The sequence below is a fragment of the Mangifera indica genome, chromosome 16 (genome assembly GCF_011075055.1).
Source record: "Mangifera indica cultivar Alphonso chromosome 16, CATAS_Mindica_2.1, whole genome shotgun sequence".
In the NCBI taxonomy this organism is placed as follows: Eukaryota; Viridiplantae; Streptophyta; class Magnoliopsida; order Sapindales; family Anacardiaceae; genus Mangifera; species Mangifera indica.
This window is the reverse complement of record NC_058152.1, coordinates 3,338,118-3,356,782: the sequence shown is the minus strand read 5'-3', so window position 1 is coordinate 3,356,782 and position 18,665 is coordinate 3,338,118. Positions and strand designations below refer to the sequence as shown.

General features: G+C 30.0%; 2 protein-coding genes and 1 long non-coding RNA gene across 7 annotated transcripts; all 3 read right to left on the bottom strand.

Annotated features, from left to right (window-relative positions):
• Positions 1-689: 689 nt before the first annotated feature.
• On the bottom strand, positions 690-1,841 carry LOC123198726 (lysine-rich arabinogalactan protein 18-like). Its single transcript, XM_044613486.1, has 2 exons — positions 1,158-1,841; positions 690-925 (listed from the first exon to the last, which is right to left on the bottom strand). The coding sequence occupies exons 1-2, from the start codon at positions 1,788-1,790 to the stop codon at positions 848-850; spliced, it is 711 nt and encodes a 236-aa protein (XP_044469421.1). The 5' UTR covers positions 1,791-1,841; the 3' UTR covers positions 690-847.
• An 8,856-nt stretch (positions 1,842-10,697) lies between these two features.
• LOC123198486 (probable esterase KAI2) lies at positions 10,698-12,105 on the bottom strand. The gene is made up of 2 exons (XM_044613170.1): positions 11,589-12,105; positions 10,698-11,310 (listed from the first exon to the last, which is right to left on the bottom strand). Exons 1-2 carry the CDS (start codon positions 11,954-11,956, stop codon positions 10,866-10,868), a joined length of 813 nt encoding a protein of 270 aa, XP_044469105.1. The 5' UTR covers positions 11,957-12,105; the 3' UTR covers positions 10,698-10,865.
• A 3,622-nt stretch (positions 12,106-15,727) lies between these two features.
• LOC123198602 lies at positions 15,728-18,605 on the bottom strand. 5 transcript variants are annotated; one of them, XR_006498080.1, is made up of 4 exons: positions 18,330-18,605; positions 16,829-18,084; positions 16,342-16,589; positions 15,728-16,203 (listed from the first exon to the last, which is right to left on the bottom strand). It is a non-coding gene; the product is annotated as an uncharacterized LOC123198602 (long non-coding RNA). The 5 variants fall into 5 exon arrangements; XR_006498081.1 differs by having other exon boundaries at positions 15,728-16,200; XR_006498078.1 differs by having other exon boundaries at positions 15,728-16,213; positions 18,330-18,604.
• Between the last annotated feature and the right edge of the window lie 60 nt (positions 18,606-18,665).

The window sequence follows — 18,665 nt, the reverse complement described above, 5'->3', positions numbered from 1 at the left end:
AGCTCAAGCTCCACTCGATTCACATATATAGTTGAGCTCGAGTTCAAATTCGAACTCATGAAAACCAAGCTCAAACACAATTCGAATTCGATTTGACTCATTTCGTTTTAATACATATTATTCAAAACGACGTCATTTTGTATCAAAATTTTTAATTAAAAAATTTGATGAGTAACTCGAGCTCAAGCTTGAACTCAACTGAACTCAATTAAAACTAACTCGTTTTAGACTCGTTCAAACTGATTCAATTCGAGTCTAAGCTTATTTAACTATAACAAAAAATTCTAAACGAAAGTTAAATAATAAATAAATTTTTAAATTTTTAAAAATTAATAAATATATGTTTAAAATTTTGCTACACCTTAAATAGGAATCAAGTCTTTTTGGCCTGACAATTAATTTGTAGCATGTGAGATGCTGGGACTCGCATACATATGACATGCATTGAAATTAAAAGGAGGCATTAAACAATTGATTAGTTGTAATCCAACAATTAATTGCAATAAGTGCGCACTAATTGGATACTCCGCGTATGGACTGTTTAGTCAAAGCCTCTTTAGTTGAAGTCCCCTAAAACTGGCAAAGCTTGCATCATATGTTGTTAAGTCACCGTCTTTTAATTTCGACAGAGTTCAAATTACGAGAGAGGCTGACAGAAGGTAGAGGAAGAATAAAGGCAAAGAGTGAAATAAACAAATAAAAACAGTCATGCCCCCTCAACCATAATAATAAATACTAATTTTAATCAATCAAACAAATGGCAATTAAATTTAATCCGGGGTGGTAAAAAAGTAATACAGATGAACATAAAAACAGTAAAAAAGTAAAAAAGTAAAGCATCATCTCTCTAGAAGATCAAACCCATCACAGCCAATCCAATGCCCAATCCACCCAATAATGTCTGTTTGATCGCTTCTGCTCCACTCTGCAATATTTGTTTCAAAAATTCAGAATATTAGATCCTTGAAATTATCGCTCACAATTAATGAAATCATGCACCGCCAACTATGTACATTAATTTTATTGACTTTGGTGTTTCTGGTAATTAAGGAGGTTTTAATCAGTTTTAATTAACGTAAACAAGCCAAGTAAATAGTAATTAAGGGTTAACAGTCATTGATTGCCCTAGATCTGGGGGCGCACTGCACAAAAAGTACCTCATCGGCGACCGTAGACGGGCCAGGAGACAATGCATCCAAACTAGGTCCCGGAGCCTCCGTTGGTGGCGCAGGAGGGCTCAACAGAGAGGGGCCAGGAGCAGGAGCAATGTGCTTCTTTGTCGGCTTCTTCTTCTTGCTTGGAGCCGGTGCCGGCACCTCCACGGGAGTAGTAGGCGCAGCCACTGGAGTGACAGGAGCAGCCTCGGGAGCAGTTACTGGGGCAGCCACTGGAGTGACAGGAGCGGCCTCGGGAGCAGTTACTGGGGCAGCCACTGGAGGTGATTTCGCCACTGGAACTGGAGCTGGCGGCGAACTCTTGGGCGCAGCCGCGGGAGGTGTTGATGTCGGTGCCTCCACAGGAGCAGGAACTGTCTCTTTAGCAGGAGCCGTTGCCGGCGCTGTGACGGGAGCTGGCGACTTCGGCTTGGCCGGGGCTTTTGCTGGGGCTGTTACAGGGACTGCAACAGGAGCTTTAACGGGAGCTGTTGTCGGTGGAGCAGCAGACACTGGAGTCGTCGTTGGCGCAGCCGACACTGGAGTTGTCGTCGGTGCGGCCGCCGGAGACTGGCCACCGACACCGGCGACAACGACGCAAATAAGAGCAAATGCGATTGCACATTTCCGATCCATTTTTTTTGAAATGATTAATTTCACGGAGATCTAGCAAGTGACACTAGCAATAGTAGTACAAAGTGTTATATATAGACCAAACCGCAGTTACAAAAGAGTTTCAGTTAAATCTGGCCCGTTAAAAATAATGGGACCACTTTCAAATGGGCCCAAAATAGCCGTTGGATTAACGATGAAATATGGGTCCCACATAAAGAATCAAACAAAATTGGACAGTGTAATGTGGCGCTTGACACAGTCTGGCTGGGCCCCCATTCTAGGCCCATTAGGTGCATGTGACCTGGAACAATAAATTAATTGATTAGTTAATAATGGGGTCGAAAAAAAGTTAGAACCACTCATTAAATTTCTCCGAGAACATTTGCCTAATAAAGTAATTATCATGTATCCCTTGCTTATCAATCTAGAGCTTTCACCGATCTCTTCATCCACTTAATACTCAACATTATTATTATTATTATTATTATTATTATTATTATTAAACATTATATAAATTCGAATCTAAATCTTTTTTTAAAAAATTTTAATACTTTAATAATTTTATTAATTTTTAATCAACATTATTACCTTTTTATTAATAAATTAGATTTTGATTTCGCATAAACATCAAATCATATGTTTGGCTTTATTGTAATAATTTTTTTGGATTCAATAAGTCTTATAAGAAATTTAAATTTTTATAAGTGACAAAAATACTTCACATAATTTTGCAAGGGTGTTTGGTTTAAAATAATAAAAAATAATCCTAATATTTAATTTAGTTTGTTAAATAATAAAATATTATAATAATATTTTTAAAAATATAATAAGTAACCTATAAATTAATTTGGTTATTAAATCTATAATAGATATTAAAATTAATTTTGATTTTATTATAATTATATATTTATTTATTGATTTTTTAGGGTAAAAATACTCTTGTTTCTAATTAATATAACAAGTAATATAAAGAATATTTAGAATAATTATACCAATACTATATTATTTTATTATATTTAACCAAATATAATAATTATTTAAATATATCAATTTATATCAAATATAAGTAATAATTTAATCAATAATTTTTTAAATTATTTATTTTTTAGTAATTTTTTATTTTTTAATATATTAACCTAAGATAACATACCTTTTTTTTTTTTAATAAAATTATATATATATACTTTTGATACGTAATTTATATATACAAATAATATATTATCATATGATTAAGTAATTTTGAATTAAAAATAAAATAATATTTAATCATATAATTATATATTATTTATATATATATACACATATAACTTCTTTTTTTTTTATCATAATTTAATATTATTATAAGGGAAATTAATTCTGTTAGATTCTCACTCCCAACAGACACTGACTTGTATAATAAGTTAGTAAATTTTAAATAAAAAAGAAAAGGTAAACAGTGACACGTCACTAATCTCACTTTAATTTTGGCAATAAAATCAAACGATTCTACGGTAAATTGGGGCGTAATCTGCCAGTTGTGGATCTGATTTATGATTGGCGGACAGAGTATACAGCTGGATGATTACGGGGTGGGGTCTATGCCACGGTAAGAAGCCAATTACAATTAGCCACGTGGGGCTGTTTGCAATGATTTTGAGTAACAGTACGTGATGTTGTGCACTTTAGTTGGGGTGGGCCCTATTCAAAAGCTGTCTTGTAAAGTTTTTAGCCGACAAACCAACTTGGTTACTCCACGTTAACCCTTTAAAACAAATATCAGTAATAATATTAAGTATATAATTTTTGTAAGTAATTTTATGTATGAATAATAATATATTATTATATAATTAAAAATTAAAAATAAAATAATATTTAATTATATAATAATATATTTTTATTAATTTATTAAAAAATATATCTTATTTTATAATTAATTTTTTAGTAAAAGTTGGTTTTTCAAAGTTTAAATTTTAAAAAAATAAGTTTTTTATCTATTATTTATTTTTATTAATGAATTTTGTTAAATAAAACATTATGAATTTTGTATTAATTTTTTATTTTCTTTTACTTTTTTATTTCTATTGTCTTTTTATTTTTTTTTTCCTTTTTGCAAATTTAGAATAAATTATAATTTTTGACAATATTAAAGTGATGTAAATGAATTTTTTCTAGGAGTTTAGAAATTTAAAAAAGTTTGCAGGTGTTTTTGAAATTTCAAAAATAAAAATTATATTTTCAAAAAATTAATAAAAAACATAAAATTTTAAAATTAGTTAATGTTTTGATATTTTTAAGAAATTTAAGTAATTCATTTTTAAATTTATAATAATATATTGATAATCTGATATCTTATTTCGTATTAATGACAGATTTGTATATTCAATAAAATGGTAAAATGATTATTTTAAAATAATCAAATAAATTTATTAATAAAAATAAATAATGACGGGAATTTAGTTTTTTAAAATTTGAAAGATTGAAATTTATTACATCATCAAAATTAAGGTGAAAAATAATTATTGGACCTTATTTTTTAAAATATATATACAAAGGCAAATGACAAGGGGCCTAATATTTCGTTATAGGCCAAAGAAAAATTTCTTGCCCAAGGTTTAGTGAATTATTTAGTTAAAAATATTTTTAAAAAAACTAAAAATTCATCACATTTCTCGTCTCATAGATTGAAAACTCTAACAATTTTCTACTACTTAAAGTTTAAAAAGTAACCATTTTCCCCTTAAAGTTTTTCTTCCATTTCTTCGATAACAACCTTGGTTCTGGCCAACAATCAACCTTTGTTGTAATCTTCTTCTCTCGTCAATCTATCGTTATCACCATCCATTTGCGTTAGACGAAGATGATTTTGTCTTCATCTGACCATTCATCTCTTTTGATGGACGAAGATGATTCATTCTCATTCATCCATAAAACATTTGGATGAAGACATTCTTTCAAAATTTAGAAATTGGGGGGGTGGGGAATAATAAATTAAAAATTAAAAACATTTAATGTTTTTTCAAATTTTCAATTAATTTTTTCCTTTTTATTATTAAAAGATGAAATACATCAAGAAAAAGATATACTAATTAAAATAGATAAAAAATTTTCCGTTCAAATTTTTTTAGGCAAACTTTTTAATATAGTTATTTTTATAAACAAATTACATATGATTTACTTTTTTTACTCCTAATGTCAAAATTTAACAAAAACTGAAACATTTTATTTTCTAAGCAAATGCAAACCTCGCAAGCTTAACCTTATCGATAGCTCCATTCCTGCAGTTTGAATATCTAACAAACACAATACCAATGACCCCCAAACTTGTATAATACTATTGATGTCTTTGAATTATGATTAGATTGATGAAAATTGGGTTGAGTGTAGTGGTTTTACGACAATTAAAGTTTTAAGGTTTCAACCGATTTGTGATGATTATATTACATATTTAGTCGTATATTTGGCCAAATTTTGCCCAATTGTGTTATCATGGACGGAAAAGAAAGTCATGCGTGAGACTCACATATTCACAGAAAACACATGCAGATATCAAATGCAAGTAAATGCTACCAGAATTAATAATAATTCAATCTAAAGTATACAACTAAAAATGTGAGTGCGTGGTGCAGTCAATTGTAATGATGAAAACTTATTAAATATTATATTAAATTTAGACCATAAATATCATGTTAATACCAGACAATAAATTGTAATGCGTGAGCATCGTGCCCAATTGATATTTATTAGACAATTTAGTGCCTAAATTTAATATCATATTTATTGCCTAATGTAAATTGTAATGTGTCCGCAGCATGCACATGTATATTAGACAATAAATTTAGTGGCAATAAAATTTCCGCATTCGCATTCGTATTCCAATTTTACGGAAATCGCATTTTCGCTTTTCTTTTCGATTTGGATATAAGAACTTGTACTACTTTGATTAATACAATAAATATTGACTGTCTACAAGTAATGTAATTGATAACTGCCAATAAACAAACAAAAACATCAATCGCTTAAAAAATCTATATTCAAAGCTTTTAATTATTATGAATGAATGTTTTTATAATAAGTTTTTAATGAAAATTTTGATTTATTATAATATAAATTATCAAATTTACTTATTTTTAATATAATGATGTATTATTGGAGCGTGTTGTTGTCAGGTGTGTCAATAAAAAATACAACAAAAGGAAAAATATATTATTGGAATAAGTGATGAATTTATTTGAAAAAGTAATTACATCTATTGGATACGGGTCCACCCATGACAGGTTGATCCGATCCGATTTTGTTAACTGTCAAAGGATAGTTACTGATGGTTAATAATTGATAGTTGAACTCTTATATAAAGTCCTAACTGTCTTCCAAAAAGTAATATATGCCATTTTTGTAAAGGGAAGAATTCTCCACCCAACACAAATGCATAGATTATGTCTCCCAAAATGGAAATCAGTACGTAGGTAAATAGTATCGTGAAAATAAACTAACGTCAATACCTCACATAGAATTCAAAGACACTTCATCGAAAATTGAAATGAATACGCAAAATTTTTGTTTATATAATTCACAAAATTTGATCTTGGTATATTTAATTATTTCCAACAACATCAAAAGTTAGCTTAAAAAAGGTTTGACAAAATTTTTTTATCTATTTTAATTAATATCTCTCTATACAAATTTTAATTAATTAGAAAGAAAAAAAGTTAAAAGAAAAAGAAGATGTTGGTACTAAGTAAAAGATTGAGAGATAATTTGGAGAATAAAAAAAAGATAAAATGAAAGTTACAAGAATATATAGCAAATCTAAAAGATGCAGAATAATATTATATATTAGGTTGCACAATAACACCAAGATCGCGCATAGATTGTTTTGCTTTATTTATCGAAAAAGTAGTGAAACTCGTAAAAGAGGAGATTCTATGTATAAAAAAATATAAATATAAATATGATTAAATTCTAATTAAATCAAGCTCGAATTTAGTTTATTTTGTATATAACCAAGTTTGAGCTTGCTTTAGAGGAGTTTGAGTTCGACTCATTTCAAAAATGCAAAGCTTCAGCTCAAATCGAGCTTTAAACTTGACTCAATATTAAAATAACATCGTTTTAATATATATTGATAAAAATAACGTTATTTTGTATTACATTTTTTAGACTCACAAGTTTGATAAATTGAGCATCCCTAAAGCTTGAGCTTAAAAATATTAAATTCTCAAGTTTGAGTTCGTTTAAGTTGAACTCATTTCAATCTTGTTTGAATTGAAGTCAAACTCAAATAAATTTAGCTCGAATTTAGTCTTTGGTTTAAGTCTCTTCTCACAATATTTTAAGCTCAAACTCTTAATTTATATGATTAAATGATTATGAAATCAGTTATTAGATTTAGATTTCACCTATTTGATATAATTGGTTAAAGTCTTTTCTCGTAATATTTTAATATTAAACTCGTAACTTATATAGTTTATTGATTAAGAGATCGATTATTAGATTTGAATTTGACTTAATATGATTTGTTTTATCTCATAAAGATATTTTAATTCATATGAAGTTACTCATTACAAAAAAAAAAAAAAAAATAGAAAAAAAAAATTTCCCTAATAAAAGATGTCATTCAAACTTACCAAGTAAAGGATAAATTCCTCTACATCTTTTTCACCTTTAGATTTGAGATAGAAGATTGATCGACAAAAAATAATAATTTATCAAATATATTTTTTAATTTTCAATTAAAAAAACTGGACCAATTAATACGCCCAAAATTCTATCATGCTCCCATTTGTCTTAGATGCTTTGAGCTTCGTGGTTTTGCCCATTTGATTGAAGTGGGTTATTTTGTTTTATTACAAAATTATGCTTTCTCAATCCTCTTTCTCTTGTTAGTAGATATGTTCAAAGGATTGGTTTGGCTCGTTTGAAAAAAGTATGATTCGCAATTTTAAGGTTTATGTTAGGCCCGTGGGTTGGTTAGACCGTTGGGGAGAGCCGTTGGACAACGATTCCCCCAATCTAACGGTTTCATTAATGTAACCATTGAACTACGTTTAATTTTTTTTAATTTGTTATAAATACCCTACCCCCCCAAATCATAATCTTATATAATTCACTCACTCTCAACTTTCTCAATTTCAATCTCAATCTCAATCTCTTTATTATAATTCTCAAATTCTCAACTCCCTCAATCAATTCTCAGTTTTTCAAATTAATTTGTTTTCATTTCTTTTTAATATTTTGTTAATTAATATATTTATTTCATTCATACCAAAATAGATCTGAGATCAAATGAGTTTAATCCTTTTAATTATTTTGAGAATAAAGAAAATCAACATTTCGATGAAGAACCTTAGTCGCAAGAATGTGCACCTCTATTGAGAAAAAAGAGAAAGAAAAATCAATAGTGTGGGAATATATCGATCATATTGAAGAAAATAAAAATAGTAAATTTGTTCGATAAATAATGTGCAAACAAAGTGATTCATGCTTAATATGTGTAAGTTCAGGGGCACCAAACATTTTCATTGGCATATAAATGAATTTCGTGAAAAATACCACAACATTTGAATGAGAAACAATAAATTGTCTTCATAAGATCAAAATTAGTTTGTTAATCTCCTTCAAGTAATCTATTTGATTTTACCATAGAAGAAATGTTCAATTTCACATACAATCAATTAGTAATGTAAGATTACATGATTAAGTACGTTATCATCACTGATCAACATTTTTTCTCATTTTGATAATATTATATTAGAATAGAAACTACAAAACAATGTTTAATTGGCCTTTAAAAAAGTCCTTACAATCATATCATAACATGTGTAAAAAAAAAAAAATAATAATAATAAATAAAGACTAATGTTAAACTTGATGCAATTCAGTAGACTAGTCCAACTTATCTAATGATAGGTGCACAACCTATCAAGTTCCATACGGAGACATTGGGTAGGGCCCTATTAAAAGGATCACTCAGACTAGTCCACAAGTGGCATATGGTAGCATAGACGTGAGACTCGTCCAACAATTTTAGGGGATGAACCAAGCAAAGAGAAGTTTATGGTATAATAATAAGGCCAAATGACTATTTCCCAGGTAAGGTTTGGTGTAAATTCAATTTATTTTCTGTTAATTATTAAAAAATTAAATATTTATCATTATGTTAAATTTTTTTATTATTATCAGAAGTAAAATTATTATTCAATAAAAATATTTAAAAAAAAACTAAAAACTTATCACATTTTTATCTTTAGGTTCAAAAATCTAATAAATATCCCCTACTTAAAGTTTGAAAAACTTACATTCCCCCTTAGAGTTTTTCTAGCCACCATTGCTAGTGGCGGTGGTAGTGACAATCACATTCTCCCTCCCTCCTATTTCATTTTCGGCCAGCATCAACTCAAGAAAGCGAATAACAAAGACGTGTCTTCGTCTCTAGACAAAGACGTAATTCTTCTACATTTCAAATGAAGACGATGTGTTGTCGTCATCTAAGAGATGACAAAGCCACATCATCTTTAACTGAGTTGAAGATGAATTGCATTTTTGTTTAAAGACAAATGATTCGTCTTCTTCGATCAGTTTCGTCGTCGATAATGGTAAAAAGTTGAGCATGATTAAGAGAGAAGTAAGGAGGAAGAGAGAACGCTTTTGACAATATGCTGGAAAAACTCTAGAGAGGAAATATAAGTTTTTCAAACTTTAATTGGGGAAAATTTGTTAGTTTTAAACCTAGGGATTGAAAATATGATAAATTTTACTTCTTTTATTTTTTATTAAATTATAATTTTACCCTTAATAAAATCAATGAATATTTAAATTTTTAAATAATTAATGGTGAAAAATTATATTTGCACCAAATCTTGGGCGGGAAATAGTAGTTTGGCCTAATAATAATGAGAAATAGGTGAGGGGGGAGGAAGATGGGAATAAGAAACAAAAGAGAAATGGTACATTTTTAATTTATGACTTTATTAACTAAATCTGATGTTGTCTCTGACAAGAATTTCTCTCTATCAAACATATAACCTACATGGCTTGGTTGTCTACATCTGAAACATATATCCTGTATCTATCAAACACTCTTTTGTCTCTTTGTTTTTAACCCAATTTTGGATGGAAAAATGTACTCCAAAAATAAATTGTACAACATATTTCAAATGCTAAAATATATATGCACTTGCATTTTTGGCCTTTGAAAATGGGTTGGATGGGCTTAATCATTTTCACCCAACTTTATGATTCTCTGTGCTCCCAAATGGAGGAAAATTTTCAAAGAGAATGCAGTCATAAGGATAATGTTTGTACTGTATTAGAAACTAATTTTGCATCTCAATGTCTTCTTTTATCATTTTTCGAGGAAAATTTCAGTTGTTAAAAACATAATATCTGTCTTTTTAAGATTAAACCCATTCAATCAAGTAAGTAAAATTTTTTATATCTAATAATCAGTCTTATAATCATTATATCAGAAAAATGAAAAATTCTATTTTAATATGTCACCTACTACTCTTGAATGCAAGCCTCTCACTTAAAGATTCCAAATTCTTTATCATTCAAACTATCCCTTTGAAATTTACTAATATGTAAGTTGTTTGTGACTGTATTAGCAATTTGATTTGGGTTAGATGACCTGTTAAGGCGGTTATGACTTTTTTTCTGCTTTCTGGTAGAGGCTTTAGATTTAGGTGAATAGAAGTTTGGGTCCTAAACCAATTGGGCTTTACTAGGACCCTAAAGCCCACGGGCTTTACAACAGCCCCAAAGCCTATGACATGTTTATTACATTTAGGTATTTCTCTACTTTTAACTTAAAATTATATATTATATTTGTGTATATAACACTCGAATAATAACTCTTCACTTAGATAATTCAACATTATTCTGGAAATTGATTTTCACCACACCCTAAAAAAATCAAACCAAAACCAACCCCCCCAGGCAGCTGATTGAAAATGAAACAGAAATTGCCTCGCACTGGCAAAGATTCCAGTAATGAAATTGCTGATAACAAAGTTCAAGGGATAAAAAGGACATGGATTTAAAGACAAACGATAACAAAAAATAAAACTACCCACCCCCTTAACCAACAATTAACACAAACAATTGCAAAGAAAGCCCACATCACTGTGCAATATCCTGACGAATGTGTCTAAGTAGCACAGGAATGACAATATCCGGCGAGCTCAACTGTGGCAAGTGTCCGTCTGATGACATCACTTCAACTATCGAATCGCCACCGAGGTTTTGGTGAAGATATTCGGAGACCACCACCGGCACGGCCAAGTCCTTCATACTTTGGATGATGTGGCAGGGCACAGTGACTAGGCTTAGAATTTCCCTCATGTCACTCTGGAATATGGTTTGGGCCACACTCAAGGCTATGTCTGGTCGCATGTTGAACAGGGTTCGGCTGAATTCTTGAACCGCCACCGAGTCCATGTCGCTGCCCACAATTAGCGGTGCGAAACCTGAACACCACGCCTTGTAATTGGACCTCATGGCTTCAAATAGCTGGTAGAGATCTTCTTGCTCAAAACCTCCAAAGTAATCCACATCATTCAAATACCTATAATTAACTCGATCCAAATAAATATGTGTCACCACATAATTAGATAATACTTAATTCTTATTCAAAAGTGCTCAATTACTTGATAATAGTGCAATGGAGTATGCATTGTTTTACTGTTTAAACATTGATTCATAAACATAATCCCGATCAAAATCGCATCAATAATTTCGAATCTATAGTTAATTATCCCATTTTAAACAAATCGATGTTAAATTTGAACAACAAAAGTCAGACATTAGGGTTAAAAAAATGAAAAGGCGTAGAAATTTTGTTACCTCGGGGAACCGGAGATCATGACGATTTTGGTGAAGAGATCAGGGCGGGAGATGGAGGCCATGGCCCCAACCATGCAAGAAACAGAATGCCCGACGAAAATACAGGACTCAATTTTCAGCTCTTCAAAAATCGCAAGCAAATCGTAGGCATAACCTTCAAGAGTTGCGTATCTGTTGAAATCGAAGTAGTCAGGATTGGTGGCGCCGGAGCCCATGTTATCATACAAAACGACGCGATAATCTTCGAGGAGATGGGGGACGAGGTGCTTCCACACCGACTGGTCGGTGCCGAAGCCGTGCGCCAAGACGATTGTTTGCTCGCCGGAGCCGACGACCTTGATGTTGTGAGCTTCTTCTACGATTCCCATTGGAATAGGGGTGCGCTAGTACGGTAAAATGTGTGAACTCTGATGTGAAAATGATTTTGTCTTCGTCTCCAGACTTACAAATATGGCGTCGAGGGGGCGAATCATTTGGACCACATTTGTGAATCTTCAGATTTTTTCTAAAAAGTTTTGTTTCCACCAACTTAATAAAAAAATTAACCATCCGGTGTCGTATTACTTTAAATCATCAATAATAAAGTTGTTAATCATCAATTAAATAAAATAAACAGTCAATATGACCAAATTAATTAACTGATTTGATTCCCTTCTCTTTATTTTTAAATGAGAATTTTCTTTTTCTATTCCATCGCAATCGTCCTAGCAAATGTACAAGAAAATAACAAAAAAAAAAAAGCGTGAGACAGGCAGCATAGATGATGATATGCAAGACGGTTATCAGTATTTTATAATATAATACGATATGATATTATAAAAAATAATATATAATTTAAATTATATTAAATTAATGTAATATAATTAACCTATTATATAAAACAATATATATTTTATGATGCGATATATATTATCTCTACGGGTTAATATATCTTTTTAAAGAAAATAAAAATAAAGTAAAGATATATATAAAAAAATTTAAATTTTTAAAAAAGTTTATAATATTTTTTTATAAGAATAATATGTCAATTAAAAATTTTTATTATTTTATTGAATTAGACTTAGACTATATATATATAGCATTATTATACAAGATATAGCATTTTGTTCCTATATTTAACATGCAATTTGACTTCTATAACAATAATTGTACTAAAATAAATGCCTACTTGTGATCTGTTGTCTTTTCTTTCATGTAACCAATTAATAGACTCCAAATAAATGCGTTTAATGTGGTATAATTGAGTCACTCGTGACTAATCCAAGGTCATAAATGTATGACACTTATAAATTAAAAGTAAAATAATATTTAATTATATAATAATAAATATATATAATTATATATTTAAAATGAATATATAATATCACTCATTGTTTTTTTTCACTTAATAGCCGTTATCCTACATAAATTGTTTATGGCCCATATGTCACACGGTAAGATTATGTAAATATTATATGATATTTAAGATGAATTTGAAAATATCTTTTTATTATAAGATTATTAATTTATAATTACGTGACATGAAAGCTCCACTAATATTTATTTCTACTTAAGGGGTTAAATTTTGTTAATACATCTATTGGTGGCGTTTTCAATCATAATAGTTAAATTATATATTATACCATATATCAAAATTTAATTTTTTATATTATATATCGAGTATTATATTATATTGTATTATATTATACAATTTTTAAAAAATAAAATAATAAAAACTTTTAATTGACATATCATCATTTTAAAAAATATAATAAATACTTTTGAAGATATAAAATATCTCAAATACATTTTTATTACAATATTATTTTATCTAAAAAAGTGTATTAATTCTTATTAATAATATATATTGAATCATAGAATATATATAATATCACACAATAAGTCAACTGTATCATACTAATTCGATATAATTCATGATAAATATCATTTTTTATTTGTATCATATCGTATCGTATATCGTAAAATATTGATAACATATTTTTAACAAGTTAATATTAATTCAAACAAACTTTTAGAACTAATAACATAATAATAATTTATATTAAGATAAACATATTTAAGTAAAATAATAAAGTTATACATACTCATTTTAAATACATAAATTATAAATTAAATAATACATATTTATAAATAATATATAAAAATATATATTTATATATATGATCAAATATAAACATAATGGTAGTTAAATGGGACCTTAAAAAAAGATCCTGAAGGAATCTAAAAAGGATGAAGCCCAGAAAGAATGGTATAGAAAGCATGGGCCCGGTTAAATGGGATTTCTAATAGCAGCCGCACAAGTGGACCACTATCATTTACTCATTTGTCTTCCTCTTATTATCCATATATATATATATATTAAAATAATATTTTTATAATTAAATAATATAATTATTTATTTTTAATTATTTTAAAATTATTTAATTAAATATTATAATTTTTGTTTGTATAAATTATTTATATAGATAATATTGTTTGAATTGTATATATTATATCGGTAAATATGTAAATTTGATAACAAAATTTAATTATGTGATTAATTCTTGTAAGACTTTATAATCTTAAGAATTAATTAACTTAATTCAGCAGGATTTTTAAAATAAAAAATATATTAATAAAGAAACAACAAGACAATAAAGAAAAATTTCGGAACATCCAAAGCTCATCTCGTCAAAAAAGACAAGAAAGCGAAACAAACCAAACCTAACCCAACAAGGGCAGGACAAAACAACGACTAACACTGGCCATCTATACAAGAGAACATGCAGGCCAATTTGCCAAGACAACGAACAAAATAAAAACAACAATCTTGAACAGCCAAGAAGAAAGCGAAGGGGAAGCCAGAAACCAGTAGGCAAGAAGAAAGGACTCAAGCCTGAAAACAAAAGCAAGACATTGCACCAGACCAGGTGGACATGTGAAAAAGAAAAAAAAAAAAACAAAAGAGAAGAAGGGGAGATAGATTAAGATAATAATATTATATATATATATATTTAGATTATTATATAATTAAATATTATTTTATTTTTAATTTAAAATTTGTCCAAAAGCCAAAAATAATTGGTGGAAGGGTGGTGAATACATATCAACATTAAAAGATACGACTAAAAGATGACACGTCCATCATAAGTGTCCCACAAAGCAAATTTCGCTACCCATAATTCATACGGCAGTTAATTGCCTGAATTTGACAATCCTTAATTACAATTAAACAAATATCTTGATCCATTTTCAGATATTTTCATAATATCTAAAAACGTCACAGTTTTGCTAGTTGATAATATTAATGATGTTTGAATCATAATCTCGATTTATTATAATATTGATCGATATTTTATATAAAAATTATTTATCATTTATCCACTTTTAGATACCTGAGCTGTAGGTGATCATAAAATTAGTATTTTATAATATAACATAAAAAAATATATATTTTAAGATATATTAAATTAATATATATATATATATATATATATATATATATATATATATATATATATATATATTATGGATATATATTTTTAGAGAAAAGAAAGATATAATATAGATGTATATAGAAATTTTAAAATTTTAAGAATATTTATATTATTTTTTTAAAACGATGATGTATTAACTAAAATATTTTGTGATATGATATACGATATAACAAATTTGATTTTTGATATAAGATATGATAAATTATTTGACTACCATGTATAAGATAATAATAGAAAGTAAACTTGAGTTAAGAGCTCAAAGCTGCTCTAATTAATGGAATCTATAAAGTTATGTATACAAATAATATGTATAACTTTATGCATAAATAATGATATGTTCTTATATGATTGAATATTGTTTTATTTAAATTTAAAACTATTTAATGATATGATAATATGTCATTATTTATGCATAAAATTATATATATAATACTTTTCAGAATGGAATATAGGAAATGCGGCCTCTAAGAGATAGCTTTGGTGGTTAAAGGGTAGGCTTCGAAGATGGAGAACTAAAGTTAATACTTTTAACTTATTCGATTCAATGATTAAAAGGGCATTGGTTAAATCTAAAGTTTAACTTGTTTGGTATAATCGGACTTGTCCCTTCAAATGGTTCAGTTCGGTGGGATTCATTGTTAAAATATATACGTGGGGCTTCAATTGAGACAATGAATATTAGATTTCGGCTCATAAACCAAACTGGATTTTCTTGAGTTTCTGAGGATTCGTTAAAGCTCCGGAAAAAGTACCCATCAAGAATCTCTTTACAAAGTATTTACAAAAAGATACATCTACACAACTTTTTCTCCAGGGAGATCATTATTCCAAAGCCTTATCTTACCATCTGGATGGACACATCACAGGATAACTCATTACTAGTCCTAGCTGCTATTTTGTTTTGGGTTAACATCTCGAAGAGCATCCTCTGCTTCACCTGCTTTTAAAGAGGAGATATCGACTGGGGCGCTTGTGAACCTGACAAGGCAATAATCTTTGAACCCACCTTTTGATGAACCCGGTGGATCACCTATGTCTATCACAATAACAGTGATATCGTCATGAAAATGTCGCCTTGTGCCCCTTTCGATTCTTTTCAAGTCCTCATATTTCATTTCTCTTTTCCTCGCGGCCACCTGCTGCGTAGCGCTTACCAATCGTTTTGCAATTCCCAAATGAATGGAAAAAAGAACCGTTAATTCTTGTCAGCTAAACCTTTGCCATTGTTGCAGTGCAATATCTGAAATTAAAGAAAAAGTTTGTTGATTGACACTTACCTGGGCCTTACAGCTCTTGGGTTCTTTAGGACAGTTTCAACAGCTGTTTCATCACTAAAGTGCTCCCAAAGACCATCAGATGCAAAGATCAAGAACTAGTCCCCCGGCTACAACTTTCGATTTAAGACAGAGGGTTCTGCGGTCATCACAGGCCTTTTCAGAGGGACTGCTGATCCGAATTGTTGAAAGAGAGTGTTACTGCTAAACTCAGGCTTCTTCAAATAAACATCTCCAACTGATCTAGAAACCTACAAGGGAACCGGTGTTAGATTCAGCCTAGTGCTGTTATATTACAGTTGGAGATTTGAAGACCAAACAATGAAAATTGTAACAACAATAATACAGAAGGAAGCAAAACTGATTAAAGATGAATCCTAAATTTACCAGAATAGTCCATAAATAGTTTCATGTTAGCTAAAAAGCTGATATCAAAGCAGTGAATGACCTAATGAAAGCACAAATAATGGAGCTCACAAGGATTACATACTCAGCATTTGATGCTAGTGTTTTAGCACAAGGCTTTTATATATTTCATTGGTGGTTCTTCAATGCAAAATACAGTGCAACAAATTTGCAGGAAAGATGGGCCAAAGAGTGAGAATACAATCCACTGCAAGAACACTTTTACCGATTTCTGAACAAAAATTTTAATTGCAAATGCAACAAATGCTAAAGTCTTCAAGGACTTTTATACTTTCTAATGTGAGATCCAAGTTCCATTCTTCCTAATATACCACCACGCTTCACAGCCCCAGCACCCATTTGGGTTGGTTGCACGCTATTTTCACACGTCGCATGATTGCAACTGAAAAACGTGGTGATGTCTTTGATATCAAATAATATGAACTTCGTGAGAACTATACTTCGAAAACTAATTATTGAGATTAAAGAGTCTAAAGTCATATAAATTTCACAATAGAAGCTCATACTTTCTAATGTATGATTCAACTCTTATACCTTACACCTTATACTTGAAATCATAATAGATTGCAATATCTTGCCTTCAGTCTTAAACTACAAGTTGATAGATAGCAAGAGAAATCAGGTTCAAATGAGACAAAACATGATCCTATAAAAGAAACAATAGGAATCATTAAAGACTTGATACCAAATAAATCACAAGACTATCATAAACTAGATCAAAGGTAATTTTTATGCTGAACAGTAATTTTCTCATGAAAATTCTCAATCACAGCAACAAGTGAGGAATTACAATTCTCTGCACAAACAATGAACTTCAAATTCACACAAACAGCTGTTGAACAAACATTCATATCAAGCTATAATTATAGCTCATCCAGAGCCAAATTGCTGATAAAAATTCATGACTGAATTATTCCCTTAATCCGCCAAACTCCGTGGGTAAAAACTACAATGTGAGAATCATCAGGGTGAAGGGCCTCAACCTCCTTCCTCACCTCCTCAACACCGACATTATGATCAATAGACAACTTTCTGCCAATACTCGTGTATGTTTTCGATCGTCCGACACTCTCCTCCCTAACACAGCCCTGGAGTCACCAAGATTTGCCACATATAACACATCATTAGCAATGACACCAACAAGGCAACATGAACCCACTGAAGCAATCTGCGGCCATGATCTTTTTACTAAATGTAAAAATTCCTCTTCTGTTGCATCAAATGCCTTTTTTATTTACTTCTTCTGATAATCCACCTTCCCCTGCTGAAAACTCCGGAATTCAAAGTTCATTCTGATAAGGGTTCTCCCTCCTTTTCTTTCTGTAAATTAAAAATTGAATACAAACGGATAAAGTGAAATTAGCCTGTTATGGTTAGTCAAATCATAGAGTTTATTGTTCACATCAATTCTAGATGATAATCCTCTCAAAGTTAATTCATGCATTCATCTGTTGAAGTTCAATTAAAAAAAAGAAAGGAAAGGGCAAAGTTAAAAAGAATGTATGATGGTTAACAAGAAAACCCATTTTTTCAACCACAAAAGAAAATTGAAAAACTGATCTTACTGTGGAGAAAAGGAAAAAGGTAATGAGTGATGCAGCGGGAAGCCTCCGGACCGCCATGGCCGTCATAGATACAAACATATGTGGCTGAAGGAGAAGTGAACACCCGTCCCCAATCCTCCTACAAAGAATTAGCTTGCACCATTGCAATTGAAAAGTCTCCAGAAGCATGTGGGTTCAAGTCCATGGGCTGTTAAGTCCATGTGCCATAACAGCCCATCAACACCACCACCTCCTCCAAAACACCGCTCTAATGGCCTCTTACACTTCTCCAACATCATTATAATCCAACACTACGACTACACTTACACCTACACCTACACCACCCTTAACAAAAAG